Source organism: Falco punctatus, assembly GCF_963210335.1.
Source record: "Falco punctatus genome assembly, chromosome: 18".
NCBI classification, from domain to species: Eukaryota; Metazoa; Chordata; class Aves; order Falconiformes; family Falconidae; genus Falco; species Falco punctatus.
This window is the reverse complement of record NC_137598.1, coordinates 5,370,701-5,398,217: the sequence shown is the minus strand read 5'-3', so window position 1 is coordinate 5,398,217 and position 27,517 is coordinate 5,370,701. Positions and strand designations below refer to the sequence as shown.

At 54.4% G+C, this 27,517-nt stretch overlaps 1 protein-coding gene across 6 annotated transcripts in view; it reads right to left on the bottom strand.

The window, feature by feature from the left end:
* The window catches only part of VDR (vitamin D receptor), a 40,116-nt gene that overhangs the window by 2,603 nt on the left and 9,996 nt on the right, over positions 1–27,517 (bottom strand). For all 6 annotated transcript variants that reach the window (XM_080367990.1, XM_080367989.1, XM_080367994.1 and 3 more), the window contains 6 exons: positions 17,582–17,653; positions 15,883–16,033; positions 9,953–10,083; positions 1,826–2,010; positions 1,508–1,631; positions 828–999 (listed from right to left, as the gene is read on the bottom strand). In XM_080367990.1, coding sequence (XP_080224116.1) covers positions 828–999; positions 1,508–1,631; positions 1,826–2,010; positions 9,953–10,083; positions 15,883–16,033; positions 17,582–17,645 — 827 coding nt within the window. In that variant the 5' untranslated portion in view covers positions 17,646–17,653. The remainder of the gene's footprint in view (positions 1–827; positions 1,000–1,507; positions 1,632–1,825; positions 2,011–9,952; positions 10,084–15,882; positions 16,034–17,581; positions 17,654–27,517) is intronic.

Below are 27,517 nucleotides of genomic sequence, written 5' to 3'. Positions count from 1 at the left end.
GGAAAGGAACAGAAACCTGCCACCCAGGCATCGGGGTCTCCATCAGCAGCCCAGTCCCTTCCCTGGGGGCACCCCGGCTTCTCCCTCACCCGGGGTTGCGATGGGATGAAGCAGCAGGTGTTTCTGCAGGTGGCACCACGCAGTGCCCCGGGCAGCACCCTGGAGTTAAACGGGACCTGAGATCCTTCTCAAACCAGGATGGGGACCACTCACATGGCCTCGAGCATCTCTGGAGCTCAAGTGTTGTGCTGACAGAATGGAGACCTTGCAGTGGCCTTTCAGCACTTACCAGGGGCTTATAAGAAAGATGGGGACGGGATTTTTAGCAGGGCCTGTAGCGAGGGACAAGGGGAAATGGTTTTAAACTAAAAGAGGGGAAAATCTGATTAGATATTAGGAAGAAATTCTTCACTGCCAGGGTGCTGAGGTGCTGGCACAGGGTGCCCGGAGCAGCTGTGGGTGCCCTGTCCCTGGAAGGGTTCAAGGCCAGGTTGGACGGGGCTGGGAGCACCCTGGTCTGGTGGGAGGTGTCCCCATGGTGTGGGGGGGTGATACTAGATGGTCTTTAAGGTCCCTTCCAACCCAAACCAGTCTGTGATTCTATGACAGAGTCTGGGTGAATCAGGGTAAAGATAGGAGAGGAGTAACCCCAGGAAGGAGGAGAGACAGAAAACATGAAAGTAGGAACAGACCTGGGAAGGGAACAAAGCCCGAAGGAGAGCTGTGAAGATGAAACAGAGAGAAATGACCTGGCTGTGAAGGGTAGGCCGGGATTCCTGAGAGTGGAAAACCGCCGTGGACATCGGATCTGAGAGCAAACATCTCACCTGAATCCCGGGATCATTTTGGCGAAGCCGATCACCTTCTGTATGCTGTAGCTGACCAGGTCGGCCAAGTGCGGGAGCATGGAGAGGTGGGAGAAGTCGATATTCATGGAGGTGGTCTCATCGTTCTCCTCAGAGAGGACCAGGTTCGAAAACATCTGGGGCTCCACAGACTCTGGAGAGAGGGAGATGGTCAGAGGGTACCTCGGCTGTAGGCAAGACATTACGGGAGAGGGGAACAACGCCAGCCCGTAGCAGGAATGGCACCCATCCTGCCAGGAGGGCTCTGCATTGCATGTAGACAGCAGGACATGAGGCAGGGAGAGAGCAGTCATCCACTGGCTGCCAACAGCACCACGATTTTTGCACCGGGGCCTTGAACTCCTCTCCTGTGCTGTGCTTGAGTCTAACTGCAGCCAGAGCAGTGACGGCGCAGCCCAGCGTTCGTGTTCGCCCTCCTCTTGGCCATCCTGGAGGGCTCAGACACACAGCGGTCTGCAGGGCCACAATCCAGCTGAGCACTTCCTGCTTTTTGCTCACAAAAAGGCTTTGCAGCACCCCCAGGAGGGTCTTACAGTTAAGTAAGCTCCCCAGCAGAGGTAAAACAGGGCTCTGAACGGCCAGACTTAGGTAAAGCTGCTGCGCTCCGGCCCCTGTCGCCTACAGAGCAGCAGCCGTGGTACCTGGAAATGTGCTGAAGGCATCAGAGCCAAAGAGGTCGGTGGAGTCCTCTGACAACAAGTCCTGGGTGAGGATGGAGGAGGACCTTGCTGCCCCCCTGTTGCCAGGGTTGCTTCTCACAGGGGGCTGGAAGAGAGAGCAGGACATGAGGAACAGGGCTGGGAGAGCAATTTGGCAGCAGTCGTTTGCCTGCTGCCAACAGCATCAAGGTTCTTGCACTGTGATTTTAAAATCCTCTCTAACAAGAAGTCATGGGATGAGATGGGTTTGGTGCATCTGGGCAGGAACCGCTTGGTCCCGTGCACGTGCCCCAGACGTACCCGAAACTTGTTGAAGTCGGCATATGTGGGGTCGTAGGTTTTGCGATGAGCCTCGAGGAGGATGTCGATGACTTTCTGCTGCTCCTCTGAGAGTTTGGGCTTCAGGCTCTCCTTGAGTGCTTCCTCCTCCTTGCGCTTCAGTATCATTTCACGCTTCCTCTGAACCTCCTCGTCCGTCAGGATGACTGCAGGGACAGGGAAAGTGTCAGAAACAGGGACTGAAGCAACCCTGGGTCACTGCAGCCAGTACCCCCATCACCTTGCTAATCAGGTATTAAACCTGCATCAAGCCCATCCTGCTCCTGTCCTCAACTGCCAGGTCAGGGCTTCCCGCTACGAGACCAGCGCAGTTCAGAGCCCGCTTGGGTGCTTTTAGGCAAGGACCGGGCGCGATAAGGTCACGTCGGCGCTGCCACGTGTCTGCTCTGTGCTGCAACCTTGCTGTTTGCTCTGTGCTTTCAGGTGAAAGAAATCCTGATCCTGCAGGACTCAGGCCTGTGGGTTCATCCTGCTCCAGTGCCACTTTTGGAGCCTGACAACAGAGGGAGCCCGGTGCGGCACCGCTCAGCCTCCGTGGCCAGCTACCAGCCGCAGCAGCCATAGTCTGGGTACCCAGCAGCGCTTCTGCAGCATCGCAAGTATTTTTAAACTAAGGGGACATATAATCCCAGGGTTGCATATTTATGGCTTGTATTATGGGTGACAGCCTCTGGCAGCGGCCAAGGGTTGGACTTGAAGGCGATATGCAAGGCTTCTCCCGTTTATTTAGGGAAGGGGAGCACCCACAGGCAACTGGGGCTCAAATCTTATCTTTAGGAAAAGAACTTAAAGACCTGAATAGCCTCACAGGGTTGAAAGAAAAGAAAAGCGACAGGGAGCCGCAGCAATCTCTTGGGGTAGCAACCCCTCACCCTCGTAAGAGAGTCATACGTTCACAAAACTGCGCATTAATACACGTCCACCGGCAGGTCCTAAAAATAGCCATGCCCACTCCTCAGGACATTGCCCTTTAACGTTTCTTACTCCTTTAGCCCTTGACCCAGTCATTAAAGAAAACCCCAGGCACGTTATCTGATGACCAGTTGGGTTGCACAGTGGTTTGATGCCGGGCGAGTCGAGGTGCAGTTTGGGCTGAGGTTGGCCGAGGGCAGCGGGAGCCACGGTCGCAGGGCTCGAGGCAAGGAACCCTTTGCAGTCCCTGCTCCTTTCTGCCACCTCCAGCCGACGGCATTTTTCCAATACGTTTTCAGACTTGCACAATCTCAGAGGGGACTTGAAGATCTGGGAGGCAGGGGAATGACCGGCTCGGGCCAAAAGGTCGCTCCCACGATTGGCACGTTACGGGCAGCTGTGCCGGGGACAGCGCAGGCTGCCTGGGGAGAAAAATTAGGATTTTGCCATCTCCCGTCCTGGTTCTTATGACAAAAGCATCGGATCCATCTGGGTGCTGCATGCAAGAAGGGAAACCATTCATAGATGAGGCAGCATCTGTGGGGAAAGAGCCACGTGGGGCTGGGAACGAGGATGGGGCAAACAGCCAAGCACTTGAGCTGTGGCCGTGGTGTTCAAAGTCTTTGCCAACATGGTCTTCCCCAAGCACCGGGGCTTCGGAAGGGATTATTGCAGGTGTCTATGCCAAATTCCAACCATGCAAGGACTAGATGACCTTTAAAGGTCCCTTCTAACCCAAACTATTCCATGAAAATTAGGAAGCACCTACAGAACTGATTGGAAAGAAAAAGATGTTTCTGTGCTGGGGCAAGACTGCAAGGGAAATCAGCTTGGGATTTCCACCCGCCTTCGGGAAATTCAGCCCTCAAACAGATTTGAAACAGTGAGGCAGCAGCAATTCTCACTCTGGTAGGAGCTGAAAACCAGGAGGATTTTGCAAAGCATTACTTTGGTGGGGGAACAAGCGCTGGCAGAGTTTGCTCCCCCCAGCACCACCGCCTCGGGCAGTCAGGATTTCCCGGTACAGGATCTATGCAGCACAGCAGCCAGACCCGCTGTACAGCCCAGGGCTGCTGGCTGCACGTTGCTGTGAGCCCGCTGCCAGCCATGCAGACAGAAACAGAAGGCAGCAGGGCCCGGGTTTGGTGTTTAATGCTCTGACAGGACTTGCCGGAGCCTACAGGAGACTAAGACCCAGAGGAAGCCCCGCAGGTGTTTAAAAAAGCCAGCAGATCGAGGTAAATTGTGATTTACCTTCCAGCCTGTCTTGTGTTGCAAAGGCCAGTGCCACCGCACCGCGGTACTCGTGCAAGCCACAGCACAGCTCAGCATCAGCGCTGCGGACTGAGAGCCACCCGCGGCATTCCTGGTGACACCGGGGAGCAGTAAACCTGCCCAGCACCTTGCCTGGCCGTGCCGGAGGAACGGGCTTGTGGTAGGACCGGGGTAACACGGACAAGGGATGCCTGCCTAGTGATTTGCCTGTTTTATGAAGTCTTGGGGAAAAGGACTCGACCCTTGTTTGTACCTGCAGAAGGATGGATGCTGCCCAGCACATACCTGCCTGCCTCAAGAGGGAATACGGCACCAGGAGGGGGAATACGGCACCAGGAGGGGGAATACGGCACCAGGAGGGGGAATACGGCACCACGAGGGGGAATACGGCACCAGGAGGGGGAATACAGCACCAGGAGAGGGAATACAGCACAAGGAGGGGGAATACGGCACCAGGAGGGGGAATACGGCACCAGGAGGGGGAATACAGCACCAGGAGGGGGAATACAGCACCAGGAGGGGGAATACAGCACCAGGAGGGGGAATACGGCACCAGGAGGGGGAATACGGCACCAGGAGGGGGAATACAGCACCAGGAGGGGGAATACAGCACCAGGAGGGGGAATACAGCACCAGGAGGGGGAATACAGCACCAGGAGGGGGAATACAGCACCAGGAGGAGGAATACGGCACCAGGAGGGGGAATACGGCACCAGGAGGGGGAATACGGCACCAGGAGGCAGCTCAGCGCCTGCACCTTTCCCTCGAGATCCCAGCTCACACCCCAGCTCCAATCTCTTTCCAAACACCAAGCTGGAGACGTCCAGCCACAGACTCCTGGCACAACCGGCAACGTGGCTGAGTGCTTGTGGGCTGCCCTGGCCCGACGTCCGCGCGGAGGCTGAGATCACCTCGGCCCATCGCTTGCAGACAGACGCTGGCCCTCTCTGCGAGACGCCACAAGGGCAGCAGGGAAACCACGGCCGACACCGAGGGTAGCGCCGAGGTTACCGAGCACACGAGGACCCAGCCAGCTGGGCGACGACACCAAACCTGCAGCCCCAGCCACAACCAGGGGCTTGGCCATGCTGGAGGGCGGCGTGGGGCAGCATGAAGGCAGACTCGCTCCATCAGGCAAGGAAAGAGCTGCCAAATATAAAGCAAAAGTGAAATTTTAGGAAATGTCAGGCACGATACGCATTCACTGGATGCAGTCTGAACATTTCACTGAAGATTGAATGGTGGCTGCTTCTGCCTGCCCCGCTGGAGCCGGGGACACCGTCCAGCCCCAGGGGTGCAAAAGGTCCCATGGCTGTTCCCCCAGCCTGGCAGGGCCATCAGGGCAGGGTGGGATCGGGGATCTCGCTGGGACAGCGGTGGTGATCCGAAGCCGAGCTTGTGTCCCCTGGTTGACAAGGGGCTGCAGAAACACCCCTCGCAGCAGCAGCTTTGGGGGAACGCGTGGCTAGATGAGGGTCAAGCAGCAAGAGCAGCAGCGCGGCACGCCGTGGGGACGAGGTACATCAAGGTCAGGAGCAGCCCGGCAGGGTGCTGTGACCCCACTTAACGGCCAAGGATGCCCAGGATCACTCTGCACCAGCTCGCAGAATGAACGCCCCAGATGCAGCCCTGAAAGCCAGGGAGCGAAGCCCAGCTCATCCTGCTACCTCTCCCAAACCCCCACCTTTCAGCCCCGCTGGCCTGCCCCACACCCCGGCTGCGGCTGTCCTGAGGCGCCTTTGTCATCGGAAGACGGAGCGTTTCTCAAGGCAGGTGTAACTGGCAACACAGCTGGCAGGGACAGGGATGGAACAAGAGGTGGCACGGACAGAAAAACCCAAATTGCACAACAGACACTCCAACACCGTGATGGCTGGAGTGGGGGGTCATGAGGTGCTACGGGCTGGCCGGACAGCCTGCTTCTCCTGGAGCACCCGGGTTTGCACGGAGACCGGAGAGGAGAAAAGCTTGCAGTGACAGGCAAGCAGCAGCAATTGAAATTTCAGGTCCTGGACCCACACTGGAGCAAACTGGAGCAGCGACAACAGCTGCAGGGCCCCCGGCTACTGCTCTCCCCACCAAGGGGGTCACGTCCCCCCGACGCAGCTCAGCCACGGCTAACTGAGGCGATGCTTGCACAGATTTCAGAGAGGGCTTTCCAGATGCTCAGTGCCTGCCAGCTTCCAAGCCTGCTCTAATTACAGAGGACGCTGGATGTTTATAGCATGCGCTTCAAGCCTGCCGGGAGCAGAGACGCTTCCCGGTCATCGTGTAAACACTGGCCACCACCAAGTGACGTTTTCCTGGACTCTTCCCTCGCTCTCGTGTTCCTGCTTTGCCTCTCGGCCAGTGCCCGGCGTCAGCACGGGTCCCAGAGGCCGGCATTGCACAACACCGCGCTGCAGCAGCTCCCGGGCCGGGGAATAACATGTTCCATGTTTGGAGCAGCAGGGACTTTTTTTGCTTGGAGGATCACCGCCTATTCGGGGAAGCGGAGCAGAGCTGGAAAGGCCACCTCCCCCCTTGCTCACCCTCATCCCATAGTCCCACCCTCGACAACCGTAACCCTGCCGGCTCCTGCTGCCCTTGCGCTGCCAACTCCCTCGAGTGCCGCTGCTCCTCTCCTGACCGATTCGGGAAATTCCCCTCTCTCCACACAGTCTCCTTCCAGTTTTTGCTCCCCTCCCTGACTCCGAGATGATGGTTTATTTTTCTCCTCCCTCTTGGGGATTTTCAGCACTGAGATCATAAATTGAGCCTCGTGGCGAGGATGCTGAGTGTCAGCTGCCCGTGACTACAACCAGATCCCGGCAAGCCTCTTCCTTGGAAAAAGGGAGAGAAGATCCATGGGGTGCTGACCCCAGGCAAGCTATAGAGCTTGCTGTGGCACCAGAGAGGGGGATTAGCTGCAACCACCCTCCCCAATGCCCAAGGACCCAGCTGCAGAGGGACAGACTGCCCCAGGACATGGCTAGGGACCCTCCCAAGGAGATTCACCGATTCCCAGCTGACTGGCACCATGTCAAGCACAAAAAAATTCCCCAGCAGAAAATAAGGTGGCAAGGAGAGGAGAAATTCAATGCTGTGAGACTGTTGCAGCTCTGAGGAGTCCACGGATCCCTCCAGCCTCTTGATTTGGTGATGCATAATTTATCTTCCCGCTTTGCAGGAACACCTTTAGACCGAGCAGGACAGTCGACCTGTCCCTCGTCCCTGCGTGAATGCGCTGTGAACACTGGAGAGGTGTTACAGACTGGGGGAGAAGGGGCAGAGACACTAAAAGAGGTGAATCACCCAAAGGTTAAGGGTGGCTGCAGAGCCCAGGTCCATCTAATGCCCTGTGCCTTGGCCAACGCGGCCCCGAGGGATGGATGTCCCTTCTCGAGCTCCAGGCAGTTGGCAAAAGGTTTTTCTGCAGGGCAGAAGGGGTAACCGCAGCATCTTCTGGTCACCCAAACCACTGCCAAAGCAGGTGGAATAGTCCAGCAACAGACTCTTCACCCCACTTTAAAGTACGCTCGTGTTAAGCATCATCCTAGCAGAAACCAGCAGCGAGCAGACAGGGCAGCGAAGGCATCCCTGGGCTGGAGACCTGCCCTCCTTGGAGCCACCCGAAGGGAAACTGCTCCCAAGAATGGCACAAGGCGCATTCCCCAAATGCCACGGCCTGGGTGTGGGGTGGACTTTGCCGCGCCCCACAGCCCCCCATGCTTGCCCTGTGCTTTACCCTGCTCAGATAAGACAGATGGAAACCCACAAATATTTGCTAACGCTGGCTGCGGACAGCGCGGGGTGAACCCAGGCGTTGCGGCAGGGCTATAAATCCTGCTCCATACCATAACCTCGGCTGCCCTCCAGCTTCCACCTCCTCCCCTTCCTGGTCCCTTCTCAGGGGACAGTGGCCGCCCTGGCACTGTCCCCAGCTCCCCGGGGGGTGCTGCTGGCTCAGGGTTTTTGCTCTGTACGAGCCTGAACACACACGATCCCTTTGCCTTGCTGCGCGCCCCAGACAAGCGCTGGCTCCTCCAGCCCACCGCTGCAGTGTCTGGGCTGCAGGTCCGACTGCACTCAAACTGGGACTGCACTCAAACTGGGACCGTGTGCTGGGGAAGGGACCCTCAGCACGGCCACGCTGCCACAGGTCCCAGCCCTGCGTAGTTTGGGCTGCAGGTGATGTCTGAATACATCCAGGCCCTCCAACCACCCCACATTCAGGGGATGGTGAACAGTCTCTCTGCGCCAGGCCCCAAATTAACACAGGCACAAGGTCTGCTGGGGTCTGCTCTCTTCCTTCTCCTCTTTACCCCCGCCTCACACTCCCATTTCTGCTTCAGGCTCGGGTCCCATCAGCACTGGGGTCAAACTGGCCCAGCCCTGCCCACGGGGCTCCTCGTTGCCTTCCATGCCAGGCTGGGGAAGACACAACCCCCCATCAAGAGCTTCAAGATCCATGATTCGACCTAAAAATAACAGCGGCACACCTTGTTCTTCTTCATTCAACCAACAGCAAAGTCTGCAGGAAGGCTATTTTTAGTCTCCTCAGGTTAGGCTTTGTTAACCCAGTAACAGTTCGCTAACAGGGTCGCTTACAAGTTAACTCCTGTGGAAATCATGCACATCCCTGGGACCTGGAGCCAGCCGGGGTGCGAACACCCCGTGCATCACTGCTGCTGAATTTTCTGGCCTCTCCCGGGTAATTAACTGATGCAATTTAACACATTTCCCTCGTTAGCAATGGGTACGCCAAACGGACTGCATCAACTGGCTACCATGGGCTCACATGTCCTCATAACTCGCCATAAAATATGGATATGTATCTTGCATTACATGGTCTTTTTCTCCCTCTTTAAGGGACACAGCTGCTAGTTTAAAAGAAGAAGATCCAGGGATCTTCTCGATCTTTGGGACAATTGGAAAATCAGGCATTTTTTCCTGCAAACACCTACAATTTCTGATTTTCTGGAGGACCCAGCAGCTGTTGTGGCACCCTGTGACATCGGACGCTGTTTGCTCTCTGCTCACCACATAAGGAAACCAGCATCACTTCCATTTTCCAGATTTTCAGGTTCATCAATCATCGACGTGAGTTCCTGTTTGCGGTGTCTCCTAGCAGAAGGCTGTTATTTTGGTTTGAACACTACGCGAACACCAGCCTTCTCCCAAACGCTTAGGACGCGGAAAGCGTGTGCATGTAGGAGGAAGCATGTCAAACAGATTTTATTTTTAAAAGCTGCTTATCTATAAATATAGCAGAAGAAAATAAATATTTGGATAACATTAGCGTGTTTGGATTGGGTTAAGAACTACTTTACTTCCCTCTGTTATTTACTTAAGCCTCTGCTGTGCACGTGGCTGGCTGGATGGGCAGACCCACGTTGCATGAATAAGGCCCCAACAAAAAAAAGCCCGAGAGGTACGGCCAAGAAACACGAGCTGGTTCCATGCTAATGAAAACTGCTGGTGCTGCGGGAAGCCTGTTCAACCCTCCTTGTCTGGAGGGAGTGAGGAAGCAAGCAGGAACGCGTCGGAGAGGACAACGGCTTTGCACAAGGCAGGACGGGACTAAGTTCAGTCGATGCAACTGGGAGTTAATCAGAAACAGCCCCGGATGCTCTCGCTAAGCTGCTGCCCCCCAGGAGCCAGCAAAGGTGACCTGGCTCCCATAAAAGCAACTCCCCAGATCACTAATCACCACAGGAGCAGCCTTAATCGTTAAACGGGCTCCTCTCGATCATTGCTCACCGCATCCCTTGCCCTTTGCATCCTCTTTGAACCCTCGTAGGGCTTTCGGGTCTTGCACTCCCGCGCCTGCGTTCCGCACCGCACGTGAAGCGAGCAGCCAAAGGCCAGCAGGGCAGGCGGCTGCGCTGCTCCCCACGCGACGCGTGTCCGTGTACTCACACTCTTTCATCATGCCGATGTCCACGCAGCGCTTCAGCCGACACGCCTGGCAGTGCCGCCGGTTATCCTTAGTGATTTTGCAGTCACCGTTGAACGGGCACGTGAACATGGCTTTCCTCTTCATGCTTCTCCTGAAGAGGAATGGAAAAAAAAAAAAACAAAACCTCAAGTTGCCTTGGGTCAAATCAACACCGTTTTGAGCGTGCTCTGAACATCGGGAGGAGACGCCAGCACAAATCCAGCTCTCTGGCCGCAAACTGCTGGAGAGAGATGGCTAAGAGGGTGCTGGGAGCATCCCTGACCTGACTGTTCAGCTCAGCTGGCTGCTTGAGAACATTGAGTTGGAGAGGGTGTACCCGGCTGCGTGCGTCTGCGGGTTTGGTCTCAGGGGCTCAGGCATTGCTGCACAGCAGGGAAAAGGAGGACTTCTTACAAGGACACAGCTGAGGGGTTCAGCCACAGGTTAAGCAGCTTTCCGGTTTTGAACAGATATTTTGAAGGCCATAAGAAAGGTGGAAGGATTGTAGAAACCCCCCCCACACACCAGAAGAAACCAGAGTGGAGACAGGCATGTACCAAAGCAGTGCGTGTTATTAAACATTTACCAGCCTTTAAAGCCTAGCTTTGCTAGAATAACTGGCTGGAGCACATGTTTGCGTGTGCAGGAGAAAGAAATCTCACTGCAGGATACGAGAGAAACAACACTTAACATAATAACCCCCTCTTCCACCAAAACCACACCGTGCCACATTAATCCGCTGTGGCAGTCGGGTCTGTACATCTTCCAAGTACAAAGGGTCAAAGCCAGAGCTCCCAGCGAAAACTGGCCTTTCTGCGGGGCTGCCCGGCGTGATGCACGGTAATGACATGTTACAGGCATAGCTGAGCTGGTCCATCCAGGGCGGTTTCTCCTCTGCCTTGGGAGATGCCCCGTCTTGGCTTTGGAGAAAGTTACTCAAGGCTCTGCCATCAGCGAGAGAAGCTTATCTCTGGATTTGCAAGTATTTCTAAAGGTGCCACTCGGTTTAAATGAAAAGGCGACTTGAAGGGAGGCAGACCAAGGCCAGGGTGCCTCCAGGCTAGAAAGTCAGCACGAGGGTGCTCAGAGGGGTAAATTCAGGTGCAATTCAGGTACAACAGTGAGAAATCCACCCCCCCGAGTTAATGCTGTATTTCAGCACCGGGATGAAGAGGCTCCTGCTAGGCAGAGTTGCTCTCCTTGCAATAACACCCCTCCGGGATGCCGAGCTGATGGTGCACGACCCCCGTGCTCCATAGGCGAACACCACAGACGTATGGGCGACCCCAGGCTGAGAGGGCGAGGGCAGACGGGCCCCTCCAGCCCAGGAACAGCGCCAAGCCCGCGCTTATAGGGTATAAATATAAAATATGTTCTTGGGCTGCAGACCCAAGGGGCACGTAGCATGTAATTAGAGGCTATTTTAGAAAGGGAGATGTAAACAGAAAGGCTTTACTCTCCCTGCACCTAACATGAATAAATGTATTTAGGAAAATAAATACAGGAGGGGCGGATGGCAGAGCCCTCCGTAACCTGCCTTACGCTAAGAAATTCCTGCTTCACCCAGCAGCTGGCTCTCAGTTTATCACTTTTCTCTGAGTTTTTCCCCTTCCAGCAAGACCTTTGATCTCCCAGGAACAGGGACAAACGTTGCTCAGCTCAGGGGCAAGTCAAGATTTGGACCTGAACAGCCTAAAACCCCCCAGTTTCGGTGATTGACTCTGGTTTTGAGCATCTGGGGCAGGCAGGCGGCTCATCTTTTCCCCCGCAGCACAGGGCAAGGCTGTGGAATGCACAAACAAGCCAGAGAAATAGGAGGCCCTCAGGCAGGGAAAGATGTCCCATGTGCAAGGGCAAGCCACCATTATGGGTTTGGTATGAAAATTGCAGTTTATTAGAATACAGGGTGGCTGGGCACAACAGCCGCTTTGCTGCCCCAAGGGTCCATGGCTCTTGGCTACGCGGGGCCCCGAGGAGCAGCCGTCCGACCCGCAGCGGGATGTCCCACTGTCTGGCTCCGGTGTATTTTTACGAAGCTCCAGAACTAGCCATTTCAAGGCTCGTTTAAGATCCATGTCCCAGGCAGGCTGTCAAATGTTAAAAATAACGAGCTCCCTCCCCGCGCCAACCCAGCCCATGGGTGAGAGCAAACACGGCCACGGCCAGCAGCAGGGGAGGGGGGTGTGCTGAGCAGGGGGCGATGTGCCCAGGTCAGGGTGGCTGCACCTGGGGGGGGGTGGGGGTGGGGGGTGGAACAGGGGCAGCATTTTCCGTGTCCGCTCTCCGATGTAGCCCCTGCTGCGTGCAAGTGCAGCACTGCAAAGGACAGGCTGCTGCGCACCCAGGGGTAACGTCCACCGCGCAGCCGTGCCTGCAGGACACCCCTCTGAAGATGCCCACCTGGCTTTATCTTGCCCAACAGATCGGAGGAGCACTCCAGGCACGGCGAGGGCTGCCGTTTGCCTAACTGCAGCTCCACAAGCTGGGAAACCTGACCACTAACCACCCCCCGACTGCAACAGCTGAGCTCCATCCTTGGGTTTTGGTAGACATACACCTGATGGTCTGACCCAGCACCCCGAGGAGAAAGCAAACCCCAGCGCCTCCATGAAACAGCTTTTAGGTCATCAGAAATGTGAAGCTGCAGAAAAGCCAGATGGTGAACAGCAGCCTGATAGCCCCCAAAGCCCAGCCCGAACCGGCATCCACGTGTGGCCGGTATCAGCGGTGCGCTCAGTCCTTCACCGCATAAGGCTGATCTTCAAAGTCACTCTTTCCGAGTTTTTGTTGGTGAAGTGGGCTTTAAATACACCCAGCTCCCCCACTCGCAGGACCTGTGCGATACCGTTTCCTGACAGCTGCCCTACTCATTACCAGACCCCGCAGCGACCTCCCTGGCACATCCTTTCCGTCACCCGCCACATGGGTAATACACGACGAGTCATTTTGGCACAGAGGCTGCCGCAGAACCACCTCGCACAGCCATCGCAAACTGCCTGGGGTAGGATAATCCCCCGTTTCTCCCCCGTTACACCTACACGCAGCCGCCCAGGGAAGCCCCGTGGTAAACCAGCGGCCAAGTCAATGCCAGGAGCAGAGCTGCAGCTCTCTGGCACTCATTTTGCATCCATTTGCATTTTCTCCCCCAAATCCTTCCAGCTCCATCCCCCACTCCTGATCCCAGGAACCCTCCAGACCACTGCACCTTGCCCTGAAATATCTTTAGAGACCCTGGGTATGCAGGAAAAGGGGATGGATTGATTTTTTTTTAAGATTTCATGTAGAACATGGCAAAGAACTGGGGAAAAGTACAGGAGTGGGAGATGCAGTGACGGAGACAGGATGGGTGGGAACTTCAGAGGTTTTGAAATACCCAGAGCCCTTCTGAGCAGCTCTGCTATTAACACCCGATGTCACTGCACCGGGGCAAAGCTAGGACTGTAGGAGAAACCAGAGAAAACCATGGATGCTCCAGCCAAGTCACAGCAGAATAAACTACTCCGGCTTAGTTGCTTTTTAAGCGCTCCTGAGCAAACAGCAAAGCCCAATAAAAGGCCCCTGTTGCCATTGGCATCATCAGTAAACAGTGGACTCTGAAGCCAGCAGCCAAAGGTTGCCTCACGTCTGTTTGTGCTGCAGGTTACGTGCACATCTGAGCACTCGGAGGCGCCAATAAATGCCTAATCCCATTTATAGAGTCATTAAACCCAGGACCTCCTGGAGGACTTCACACCAGGGAGCCGTGTCACAGCGGTGTGTCCCCAAGGCAGGTGAGTGTCACCCAGGGGCCCCCCAGCAGCTTTGCTGCCACCCCAGCCAGCCAAGGCTCAGGCTGCATTTTGCTGCATCCCTCTGCTACGGTGTACAAGGCTCTGGTACAGGAGAACTGGTCCTGGTCCAGCCCACAGAGTCACGTCTACAGCCCGAGCGCAACCAAGAAAATCTGTGGAACCTTCCCAAGGTTTTGCTGCTGCAGTTCGATATTCACAGCTGCTCGCTCTCTTTTAGCCCCTTCCAGCCAAGGCAGCGAGTCCGACCTCCCCGTTTCTGTAAGCAGCCACCAGAAACAGATACCAGCACAGTGATTTTTTTTCCAAAGATCTGCTCAGGGAGCACAAGCTGAAAGCTGAAAAAAACAGCCAGCGCACACAGGCACAGCCTGTTACAGACCCCGAGGCGCTGGCAAAGGGGCACGTGGCTTTTCTAGTAGTGTTAGGGGTCCAGGCTCCTCCATGCCAGTGCTGCTATATTTTAATGCTGAAAGCACTTAGATACTGTGGCAGCACCAAGCATTAATTAATTCAGTGATTGAAAGTGGCATGTAAACAAGGCTATATAAGCAGGAGAAAACACACCAGGGCCTAGCTTGGGGAGAGCGTGCCTAGAAAGCAAGATTAAAAAAAAAAAAAAAAAAAAAAAAAAATGTAGTAAGACTCTTAAATTGAAAATAAAGGCTTTATATGGGGCATGAAGGGCTAGTGGAAGATGAGAGCTTTTCGCATCATTAAGGTGTCTGTTCAGAAATACTGTCATAGTTGTATGTCTTGCATGATTACAATGGTGTGACGATACGAGATGGGGAAACGCAACAGCAGGGCTCACAACAGCGCAAGAGCCACATCACACCCAGGAAGGGTTGGCCAAGCAGCCCTGGACATTTCAGATGTTAAAAGCCAGACTGTTGCCTCTGCAGCCACAATAGGGGGATGGGGAAGGTCAGGGGCACCAGACCAAAGCACAGAGGAGAGCAGCTGAAAGAAGAGTTACTCATTTAGCGGCAGTAATTGAGGAAAATGTTGTTGCTCAGGTTGGCCCGGCATCGAAGCTGCCCTGTTCAAAAACAGACTGCAAGACTGTGGTATGTGAAAACCCCCATCGAGCCCTGAAATTCCTGCAAGAAGAGGAGTTATGACTTTGCTGTGAAAGTTCAAGCTCTGGTTGCTGTAACAGCCCAGTTCAAGGCGTAAAGCTGTGCACTCTGGTGTCTGCAATCCCACAGCCACCTGTGCCACCATCTCATTACAGCGCAAAATACTTGAGCAAGGCTTTTCCCAGCCAGTCCCACGCCAGTCACTGTCTTGCTTCATTTCACCCGCGCTTAGTCATTCTCTCGCTTGGTGCAAGTGATCTGGAACTCCCACGTGAATGGGTCAGCACTGTCTGTACAGGAGCATCACCTGGGCAATGCAGGGGTAAAACCGAGCCTCTAACAAATCTCCGCAAACCTGCCACTCTCCAGACTTGGGGAGCCTGGCAGCTTTCAGAGAGGTTTCTGCCTTGCTGTCCAGCTTAAGGCCACTCAAGACCTCCACCTGACAGTGGAAAAAAAAAAAGCCTCGAGGCAGCTACACACACAGCCTACAGCTACCTTAAACCCCCAGGAACGAGAGGGGTGGCTGAGCGACTGCCTGGTTTTGGGAAGAGGTTGGTGCCTCACATGTGTCTCCGTACACAAGTGCACGGAACAGACATTAGGGGCAGTTTGCTTTCAAGAAAAGAAGTTTGTGGCCATCACACCGTTTTAGTTTTCAAAGACTGATAGTTTCAGGTGTATTTTCCCCAGGTACCATCTGTAGTGTGCCAGAGGCTCTTACACTCCTGCACATGGAGGTCTGCAAGGCTCCCAGACAGATGGAAATCTCCAGCTAAGGAGAAAACAACTTATTTCCCAGTAGCAGGGTGCCACAGCGAGCCACAAGAAGGGAAATAGTACGTGATCTCTCCATTATCAAGATCTGCAGGCATGTCAGCTGTCTGCAATGCGGGCACAGGTCTGGCAAGGCTGTCCGCAGCCCAGCTGGGTAGGGACACGGGTAACTGGAAGAGCAGCCAGGCAGCACCCTGGGGGTCCCATCCTCCAGGCTTGCTGGTCATGGGGTAAGAGTCCTCCTCCCCAGAGACCCTCACTCACCTGAAGAAGCCCTTGCAGCCTTCACAGGTCATGGCATTGAAGTGAAAGCCAGTGGCTCTGTCCCCACAGACGCCACAGATACGGGGCATGTTCTTGTCGAACTCACCAGCTGGGTCGGGAAGCGAGGTGCTAGCAGCCATGGTCTCCATGTCTGGGAGAGCAGAGAAAGCCAGGTATTTATTCTGTAAAACTGTCACAGCTTTACAAAAAGGAAATTAGATGCAAATCAAGGATTCTTCCTTGGCTTCACCACAATTTGGCAAGAGAAGCTTCTGTGTTCCCTTTGGCTCTGTGTACCCACACCACCAAAAAGCAGGTTCTAGCTCGTTTTTAGTAAGCGTACGCATTCGCTTATCTACCCAAGTAAAGCCACGACTGATCCCCTCTTCCTATGCCCCCAGCCTTAAACAAACCACAGAACATGCTCACAGAGGCTTGCTGTGCTTCACTGGGAGAACTTCCATAGCCTACCCTAAACCCAGATAGGTTCCCCACCCCCACCCCCCACTCCTTTATGTTTGTTTTCAGGGAGCCCTGAAGGGACCAGAATTCACCCAGACTGATGCTGCAAACCCACAGGGAAAGAGGTCACAGCACTGACACGCTGATGCAGAATTTCCCTCGTGCACAGACAGGAAGCAGCAGCGGCACACTCGCACCGGCTCCCGTAAATGAGAAAAATCCCAAAACGTGAGTCAAGTGAACATTGTTTAAAAAAAAAAATCATCATCAACAGGGACCTAAACAAGGGAGGGCGGAAATAGTGCTCCTAATGCACATCCCCAAAACGAATAGCGAGATGAAGCTTTTAATAGGCTTCCCCTAGCTTCCAATATCCACTGGTAGAAGCCCGTTTGCTATTAGCAACACCAAGCATCTAGAAGCACGGGGCAAATAAAGGTTAGAAGTTTGCGTGGTGCCAAATCTTGGTGAAGCCAAGGCTGCGGTTTCAGACGGCACCATCCAGCAGCTCGGTAGGACAGCGTGTGCGTTCTCAGCAGCTCCTGTGCCTCAGCCTCCCCCCCCACGGGACAGAGTTATCCCCTCTGCACACCTCAGAGTGAGAAATTTTAAGTTGATTCAAGAGCTTCAAACAAGCTTTTTTGTTTGAAGTATGGCTCAATGTTTTCTCAAGAGGCACTGCGGATAGCTGCTGCCTGGCTGTGTCCAGTCTGCTTTCACGAGGTTTTCAGCAGGTGCTGGAATTGTGCTGTGCTGTGTAAAATACTCATCAGTCACCCAGGAACTCCAGACAGTGAGACCGGAGCAAAAGCGAGTTCAGAAAAAAGCAAGAGGACAACCCTACAATTTAAGTCTCGCTGTAACGTTTACCAGACTGCTGCTGCTCGATCCCAGTAAAGCCTGGACTCCTCTTGATCCTCTGCCAGGGGACAGCAACTCTGCAGAGCTCGCACACGAGGCTCAAAGGCCCCATGGCAGCCAGCGATGCCCCTGGAGCACCTGAGGATGCACAGCTCCCAAAGCAACCCAGGACTGGGAGCTTTCTCCAACCTTGGTTTCACCTGTACCTCACCTGAAACTTCGCGCAGCCAACAGTCCTAGCACCTTTAGATAGCACTAGGACCAGGCTCCGTTAGGTAGGAGTCCTAGCTGTCCATGCTGCTTGGAGAAAGCTCCCGGGAAGAGACAGGCACAACCACAAGGAGAACATCCTCTGCAGAGGAGGGTTATCATTTACCTGTATCAGGAAGATATGCCACGCTCTGCTGGTGCATTTCCCAGGAGCTCTGGAGCTGGGACATGGAGCCACCTGCAATTAAAGAGGCAGACAGGACACAGTCTGAGACGGCTTAAAACTGATCAAGGTCGATGAGTCAAAAGGAGAGCGTCCAACCACACAGCCTGGTCACGGCTCGCTCCAGCCCCTTGGCAAGATGTGAACACCGTGTCTGGGGTGGGGTGATCTCGACACAGCCTGCCAACTGGGGTACCACTTGTCTGGTTCCCACCCCGCCTCCCCCACCTCCTCCCTGCAGATCCAGGAGGAGATACCGCAACGGGCCGGCCACCCTCCGCGCGCTGGCCGAGGGAGCTGGGGGAACGCACCGGTGAACACGGCAGCCACCCTCGGCGAGAGCAAGGGCACAGGAAGGAAAGACGGCGGCGAGAGGTGCTCAGCTCATTCCTTTAGCCTCAGTAATATTTTCCTATAAATTTAAATTTCACAATTCAGCCTGTCAAGCATGCAGCAGCGTGAGACCCGTCTGCTTGCGTGGGATGGCATAAAGCAGAGCTGAATGGCTGCTATAAACACGGGTCTTCATTCAACAGAGCATGCACGCTCAAAGTCAATGGGAACACTGCAGCACTGACTACGTGGAATTTTTTTCCTCCCTTCTCATGTCATTTTGTTCTTTCAGCAGCTCTGCTCACGGATGGGAAACGCCACACCAGCACCAGCTAACACAGTGTTGGGACAGAGCTAGGAAAAGGTTCTCGGGTGCTTTGCCTTCCTCGAGCTTCTCCCCCAGGCCTGGCTAACCTGCATTAGCAGCAGGGCAAGGGGCTGGCTTGTCCCTATGGATCACCCCACTGTTCAATGCAAACTCTGACCCTAAACGATGAGGATGCCACGACGTAGGGCCAAAGCAAGCGGGTGCAAGCCACGTCCCACAGCGGCCAGCTCACAACACGTGCCTCCAGCCAGAGGGTTTATTTCCCCCCGAGCGCTGCACTGCAGGATGGTGCCGCAGCTACCACCGAGGGCCACGGCAGAGGTGAACGGCCGACAGCAGCACTTGGGCATCTCCCCTGGGAAAGCAGCGTACGGTGGAGCTTCTGGATCGAGGATAAGCCCAAGACTCACCCGGGCTTGGCAGAAACCTGCTCAGGCCAGCTCCCAAGCACCCTGCTGCTGCGCATCCGCCTCCGTCCCAGTAGGTTTTGAGGTCTTCGGGGGGAAGTAGGGCGCAGACAGCCCTGAGCAGGCTTGCCTTCCTGAAGGGCTGGATTCCAGGAGTGCCGCCAGCCGCTGCATACCAGGCCATAACAAAACACCCGCTGAGCATCCAAGCTGGAAGCTGCTCCATTTGTCACACAGGGCATCTCTCCAGCAAGCAGCGGGGCTGCTTTTGGGCGAAGACACATGTGGAGACCTCGGCAAACCTCCTCCCTGCCATACAGGCATCCCAATGCACCGTTGAATACTTCTCCAGTGCTTTGTATTGCTCCCTGCTCTCCCACACCTTCCCAGGACCACACACGGGGACACTGACACTCCCAGCATCATGAGGCAGGATGCAGAAAGCAGGTGCTGATGGCAACCTGTCAACCTTGGAGGGGTGTCTCCCACCCTTGTCACACCTCTTGCTTTCTCCAGCTCTCAATTAAAGAAACAAGAGATTATTTGGTCACTGATGTTCACTAGAGAGTAATAAGTCTGTGCCAGATACAATTCCCACATGGATGATGGCACTCCTTCAACCTACCATCTCTGACTTCTTGGAAAACGTTACTCAGTCCCATAATGGAAATGACGTCGGTGCACAGGGTGGAGCACGCATAGGAGTTTCCCTCCGTCCCCTGAAAGGTTGCTCATTCATCAAACCTGACATTTAGCCTTCATCTCTTGGAAGAAGCAAAATAATTTGTTAGAAGCGCTGACCTCTTTTTTGAGCAGGCAACAGAAAGGTCAAACCAGTTTTGTAGCTGGTTACAGCAAAGTTGCAGCATCCCAGCTGTCACCCCAGCGAAGCTCTGGGGTTGGCTCCCAGCAGCCATGCTTTGCTAAATCTAACGTTTCCCCATCATCTCATCCATGCACAGGTCATGAAATTTCAAGTTTTGGGGGGATTTGCATGGAGCCGTCACAGCAGCAAAGCTCAAACAGCCACAAGATGCTGGCAGGGAAGGCTGCGTGATTGTAATTAGCAACCAGAGCCCTCCGCTGGGAAGCTGCCAGATGATGAAGCAGCACAAGGAGCCACCACGGTCAAGGTTTAAAAACATGGGAAAAGCTCACCTGCGGGACACCCTGCGAGGGCAGAACAGCACAAATAAGCCAGCTGATGCTGTGCAAGGGCTGCAGCCGGCGGCTCACCTGCCAGCAGCTGTTATTCAGGCCAGGGTTGCAATATCCCTCGTACCTGGGAAGCCGGGAGGATGTGGCAAGGCAGAGGCCGGAGCTGGCTGCCCCTGCACACTCCTCTCCCTGCCGTACCCGGAGGGCTGACTCACTTCTGCTGGCCACCGGTGCCCGGAAGACCCAGCCCCAGGTGGGTGCTGTGCCTCCCCCTCGGTACATCCCCACGGCACAGCCAGCCCGTCTCCCACCGGCGTTCGATGGGCTGGTGACGCAACCCTTACACACACACGGAGCCTCCACCGCTGCAGCTGGAACAGTCATTAACCCCGGGCAGGAAACGTCCCAGCTTTTTGGCCTCCAGCCCCCCCTGACTAACCGGAGCCTCGCAGATGTGGGCTGGGGGCGGGCGGCAGCTTCCCAGAGCAGGTGGCTGGTGGTGGAGCACGGACGGAGCCGCTCGCTGCTGGCCGAGCGCCCTGTGTGAGCAGTGGTTCAACAGCTGGGCTCAGGGAAAGCAGCAGGCAGTCGGGAAGCTAAAAGACATCTCTTGGAAGCAAAACAACCGTAGAAAGGGGAAAGCATCCCTTGGAGGGGTTTGCCATTCCCTAAGCACAAACCAGAGTAAATGAAACTGAGCTAGTCATCCTGAAATTGGCATAACAGCCACTGAAACCATCGCCCAGTGCCCACAGGGTGGCTACAGGAGCATTGGGACCACTGGCATGGGATGCAGGAGGGGCACCTGTGCTACAGGGCAAGGAATGAGAGCCCAGAAAGTTACCTGCCCATACGGGGAAGCAGGCACAGCGTGTGCTCTTCTTCCTCCTTTATACTGAGCCCAAAGGAGGATCCTGACTCTGTATTTATCTCCAAGTACCCTCAGTAACCTCTCAGAAACCGGTACAAAGTATTTTGCTGAAGCGTTTTCTCATGCTTTATCACTTTCCTTTTTCTCTCACCGAATCGCAAAAGTCCCCCTCACAGCTCACCAGGACTTGGCAGAAGGGAAAAGGCTTCGGAGGACGATTGCTCCCGCTGAAAGCCTCATCATCCGCATCCAGCATCTGTACAGCAGCAGGTTTCCCTGGGGCATCGCAGCACCAAAACACCGCCTGCCTCCCACTAACCACAGCAATAACCAGAGCTGGGAATAACAACACACAAGCCAAAACAAAACCAGAGCCAGAAGCCGGCGCTGGAGGCTGATGGGACACTGGTTGTAGGGCTGCTGCTCAGCAGCCAGCTGGGCTTCAGATGCCCCACACTTTCCTGATGTGCAAAGCCAGAAATACATTTTAACGTGAACATCCAGCATAAGAAATAGCTAGAAGCCAGACCAGGGCTTTGTCTGGCCAAGGATATGGGTTTGTATTCAGCCAGCTGCTCCCCAGGAGGTTCAGGCTTTGCTGAAATCTGGGGAAGAAACCAAGCCAGTTAAGGAACAGCTGAACATTCCCAGAAAACAAGACTGACATTTCATTAAAGAGACTTATAAGTCCTTGGTGTTTTGAGACTACCGTCGTCAAACATTTTCAGGATGCAGAAAATAAAACTGTTACAATACTGCGAAAGTATTTGTCACATTCTCAGCATCTTTGTTGCTCCATTAAAATGTATTTTTTGGTTAATTCATTTGCCAAGCAAAACAAAAAAAAAAAAAAAAAAAAAACACACTTTACCCACATGGCCTGAAAAGAACAGGCTGGTTTTTGAAGTCTAAGTAAATCCTCACCCCTGGCACTGCTCTGACTTGCTACTGAAGACTCTGCTGTCTTGGAGAGACCCATTCATTAACATGGAGGTTTTACTATTTTCCTGGCTCACGCTCAATTAACACCACTGTTGACATGTCAAAACAAAACGATGCTCCACAGAGTCTCTGCAGAGCCTCTGGCAACACTCTTGCATTTTAAGAAGCTTTTTCCAGTACAAATCAGCCTATTCATAACATCTAGTTGCAGCATGCGAGCAACCCCCTTCTCTATTAAAAAGACAATGAAATAATATCCTTGTGTAGCTCCAGGGAGGCCTGTTATTTAGCTGCTTTCCATGAGATTTATGACACAGTGGATTGACAGCCTCCCAGGGAGATGAAGCACTGCTCCCACACGAGCCCAGCACCAACCCCGTGCCTGGATGGTGGCTCTGCACGCTGCATGTGCATGGATGCGGCAGGTGAAGCTCCCTGTGCTGCCGCATGGTTGGATTCCTCTTGCTGCTGCTCACCTCTGTTTCTAGTTTGGAAGGATGGTTTTTGGTCGGGGGGGGGTTTATTTTTTTGTGTGTGTTTTGTTGTTGTTTGGTTGTTTTTGTGAGACCCAGAGTGGCTGCAACTTACTGGGAGCCAGGCAAGGAGATCTGGCAAGCCTGGCGGTGTCACGAGACTGGCACCTATTTATTACCTGATGCAAGTCAGCTCATGCCACCCCTTCCTCCATTAATTTGATTAGATGTAAAACCCTCCCGGAGCCTCTGCTAACGCCCCCAGACCAAGGCTGGAGACTCCTCCATGCCAGGCAACACGTAAGCATGACAATTCCTGCCCCAGAGAGCCCAGACACTCCCAGTCTGCAAACAACATGTCACTGCAATGAGGCATTCAGAGGAGGGTCCAGCTGCATGACAACCAAAGAAGCTACAAATACGAGTTTCAAGAAGGTCAGAGAGACTTAAAGAAAAAAATCCCTCTGTAAGGAACAGGATGCTAATCTAATTTCTTGTGAGGAATCAGGCACTGGTGGGCTGCCTAAACGCTTTGTGGTATGGAAGGGAACAAGCCCAGGGACACGCTGATCTCTATTACGGCCCCCAGCGCTCCCCAGTAACGTGGTTAGGAACAGACATCTGAGCAGCCACCTCCCTGTCAGCAAAGCTAAAAAAAAAATAAATAAATAAGTGTTGACAGAGCAAGACCAGGGTCTGCTCTCAGCCCAGCAGGGCTCTCACCAGCCCCCTGGGGCCGCACTGTGACCCTGGAGCTCCAGCATCTGGGCATCTTTGCCATCACATCCAGAACCTGGGAAGCCAGATGGGAGGAGAGGTGATGCACAAGCCAGCCCCAGATTCCCAGGTTTGGATTTCCAAGGTCATCAACACAACAGGACTATCCTTCCCGACTCTTTTGTGAAGGATGATTGTTCTCCAAAGGGGTCGAAGCAGCACCAGGAGAGCCTGCAGGCACACAGGAGCTGCAGAGTGTGCAACCCTCCGGGGAGGCTGCAAAACAGGTCCAGCCTCCCGCATCCAAAGGCACAGCGAGGAGTCCTCAAGCAAACACGTGTGCAAGGCAGGTGTGAGGGTGGCGGACGTGCTTCCTCTCACCTGCTGCAAGGCAGGAGCCGGGGGCTGGAGCCCAGGCACAAATTGCATCAACCATGGATGGGAAGCGCAGGAGAAGCCTGTTCATTGACCTGGGAAAGGGGCCAAGGGAGCTGGTGTACGGCAGGGACGAGGGCTGGCCAGGGACAAGCACCACAGTGCAAACCCTCAGCAGCTTCACTAACAGGGAGAGGCAGCAGAAAAAACACCTGGCCATCTACAAGCTCTTCTAACACCTTAGCCAAGGATCTTTAAATGGTCTTACATGAAAATTAGGCAACAAATCCTTACACGTGCAGGAAAAAGGAGAAAATACTTCTAAGTGCCATTCCCCTGACTGGAAGGAACGAAGTAAACTGTTTTCCAGATTACAGCTCGGGCACTGCATCAAAAATGCCTCCAACCTGACTCCTCGCTGGCACACCACTGTCATTTAAGCCACAAAAATTAGACTGAGCACTCACTGCAGCGACACATCTGGATCTGCACACCAAGGGAGACCCCACCAGCACAGTGTTAGTGGCAGCTGGGTCACTTTAATAAGGGAATTTTATGCGATGCACCCTTTCTCAAACTCTCCTTCATCAAATAAATGAAAGCAACTTTTCATACAGCCGCAGCTTTGATGCAGGCTGGCAGAGCGTCCCTTTTTGCATCTTTGCTGTATTGTGGCTTTTCAGCAGAAGCCAGTACCTATTGATGTTGTCTGGGCTGGCTGCGGGAAGATGGAAAGGGGCTGTTTGGCATCAGCCTGGCTCAGCCTCTGCCCTCATTCCCAACCGATGAACCTCATCCAAGCATGCATCCTCTCTGGACCAGCTTGATGTAAGAGTCTGCAGACACAGAGCCAGGTCTCAAGACCGCCTGCCAACCGGGATGAGCAAGCCTGGCACACCTCACCTGGAGCAGGGGCCATTGGTCGCTGATAAGAGTAGTAACAGAGAGAAACATTTAGTTGCAGCACTGCAGGAGCGCCCACAGACACCCCCCCACCCCCCCCGTCCCTGCCCCGAGGAGCAAACACAGCAAAGAGGCAAGAGCCAGCCTGGAACACAGCGAGTTTCAATGTGGTGAAGGACCTGCAAGCGCTGCAGCATGGGAACTGGAAACATGCACTGGGAAGGGTGGAGCATCCTTCAGCATTGAGTCACGGGCCACCATGGGCTCCATCAGGCTTTTGACCTTCCTCAGCAGTCTTTTCAGTAGAGACCTCCTGATCCGAGACCCCTGCCTCCTTGTCTGAAACTCCCTCTCTAGATTAAACCAGCTCCTAATGCCCACAATCACTAAAAAAAAAAAAAAAATAAAGCAAGGCCCTAAACTGCTTGTAACATCACACGGAGAAGGAGCTGCTGCATTTTAACACTTCACATCTGCAACACTGATTCCTTTAGGAATCCAGAGCCCAAAAACATTTCCAGAGTAAAACTAACCGAAACAAGCTTAGAGATAGGAGAACGGTTTCAGCAAAGCGTTGCTCTCATGAACCTGGATTTCAAAGAAAGCGGCGAGCAATGATTCACAACCTGTCATCGTGCAAAACAGCCCTGTAAGTACCACACATTTATTTAAGGATACATGGCTATGAGCTACACCAACTGCAGCAGTAGGAATTTTTGTTTTCTAGGACAAAAATCCAAAACTACTCAATCAGACCAAAAAAAAAAAAAAAAAAAAAACCACACCCCAAAAAAACAACCGACCATTCCCACAGACTGGCCATTCCCCACCCCACTGCCGCCTCCAGTTTGAACTGGAGCAATGGCTCCTTTCCCTTTGCAGGTCTAATTGGGTCCAAACTGGGGAGCACTGGTGACTCCAGAGTCAGGCTCCAGCAGCACCACGATGCCGGGAGGGGGGGAGGGGGTGGGCGCTCAGGGCAGCTGGCATCCCTTTCCATTAGCGTGCAGCAGGGCTGGGTTCCAGGAATGGGCTAAACAATTTCTATTTCCCCTGTTATGGGAAACCACGACCGCTTTCAGGTGGAACAGGAAAGTGGGAGAATCCTCTGCCAGCCTCATCTGAGCCTTCCCTACCCTCTCTGCCGTTCAGTACCCAAACCACAGGGGCTGCCTGCCCCATGCCCCAGAGATGGTTCTTCAGTAGAAGATCCCCCCGACCCAGAGGAAGAGGCGATTTACAGCAGCTCTGGCTGCTCCTGAGATAAGAGCAGCAAAATAAGGAGAGGGAAGGGTGAAAGTTTGCCAACCGATAGAGCAAACAGCAAGGCAGATCAAACATACCCGTGCCAGGGCAGCACACCCCAGGAGGGGGAAAGCAGGGAGCAGGAAATCAGAGGGGAACAAACAAGCCTGGCAGCTTCGGAGCTCCCGGCCCTCACAAAGCCAAGGTTAGACACGGAGGAGACGACGGTCCCACGTGCTGGATGAGGCCAAGCACGGTATTCAGCCCCCACAGAGCCCGTTATCCTCTCTATCACACAAACACAGCAATATTCCTTGTTCACTAGATCCTCCTAGCAGCTGGCGCTTCAAAAAAGTTGTATTTAATCATTCGATAGACATCCCTGGCGCCTCAGATGAGAAAGGGCATCCCCATGGACTACGGTTTCCCTGCCCGACCTGCACATATTGCAGGAGCAAAAAGCCAACTGTGCAGGCACGTGCTTGGCAAGGGACGCCTGTCCTGCCAGCCAGGACCCCCTGCCTGCTCCACAGCCTCTCACCGAGGCAAGCAGCACCTCCTGGGACCGCGTTCCCAGGATGCAACAACCCACGCGGAGCAAAAGCCCTTTCCCATTCAACACACCCCGCCTGAACAGCAACCTCGCGAAGAGAAGAGCTCGCGAGGCATCTCCCGGAGCGGGGACACCGTGCCTGCAGCCCAGCGGGTGCACGGTGCCTCATTTCCTGAGCCGTGCCACGGGGAGGATGTTAGTCATGACCGAGACGCAGCGGCGGCCGCCGAACCCACGCCTCGCGGGCCAGGAAGCTTGGCGGGTCCACGCAATGGAAGCCGCGTTGGTTTTCTTTCGCTCTGAAGCTGCTGCGTGTGTTTGTGATTTAAGGGGAAAGGCAGCTGCAAGATGTTAAACTGGATTACCCCAGTAACAGCTTGGGCCCTGGTATAGCGCTGAATTTACAAGCGGAGTTTAAAATTCTGGCACAATGGCCTGTCTGCGCTACCTAAAACATGGTCCCTTGATCTCTGCCAAATCCTGTTACGCTGCACCCAGGACAGGACAGGGCCATTTTATTCTTTTTATTCCGCTAGAAAAACCTGAAAGACACCAGGTTTTCCCAGCTTACTGACACCCCCCCCCCCCACTCCACTCCACACTCTGAAAGTGCACGTGGACCTTCTCCCAGAGCTAGCCCAGCAGTGGGAGACACACCACCTCAGCAGCTTAGTTGATGTGAGGCTCGACAGGAGCGTTTTCCAGCTCTCCAGCACAGCTGGGTCAGCCTAGAACCTTCCCGGCAGCAGGCTGCGGTGGGCTGCCATCCTGGCGAGCAGCTCTGCCAAGATGGAGAGCCCAGGGAAGATGCAGGCTGGGTGACAGACTGCTTCGTGTGACAAGTTGCAGTCATCACAGCTTTTCCCAGAGCACCTGCGTCACTATGCCCAAAGGTGCTGCAACCCCCACAGGGGTGGGGATGGTCAACGCTGCTGCAGCCGAGGGGGTTGGTTTGTGTGTGTTTACCCCTAAGTGCTCCCCTTTGTCAAAACTGCTCTGCAGACACAGCGAACACGTGCAAGCATGAACATGCCACACGTCAGCCAAGCAGTTACTACAGGCTCCTTCCCACCACGGATGGACGCGCGTAACGCTGACTGCACCGCGGCCGGTTTGGCACCGGCGCGGAAACCCACTTTTCGCTCATTCTCGTGACCCAGGGGCCGAAGCGGGTGCTGGAAGAGGATCATTCAGCTTTGAAGTCACCGGGAAAATAGATGCACAAATGCCAGTTCACGGGAAGGATTCAGCCCCGTCCAACTTCCCCTCTGACTCACCAAAGCAGCCCACAGGACACTCTGCCCAGATTTGGGGGAAGAGCCTCCGGCACACCCAACCGACCTCCTCGTGAGCCCTGCAAAGCTACGGCAGGTCTGCTCCGGAGGAGGCTGAGGGAGCTCCCCGCCTGCTTCTCTGGGAGACACCGCTTCAGGCAGGCCAGCTATCAGCCAGCATCATCCCTACCCCAAGTACTCATTAGCTCAGGAGAAACAGAGGGACAAAGTACAGAAAATAATTAGTCCCACTAAGACCTTCCCCCCCACCCCCGTCTTTTATGACTTACTGCCGGTTGG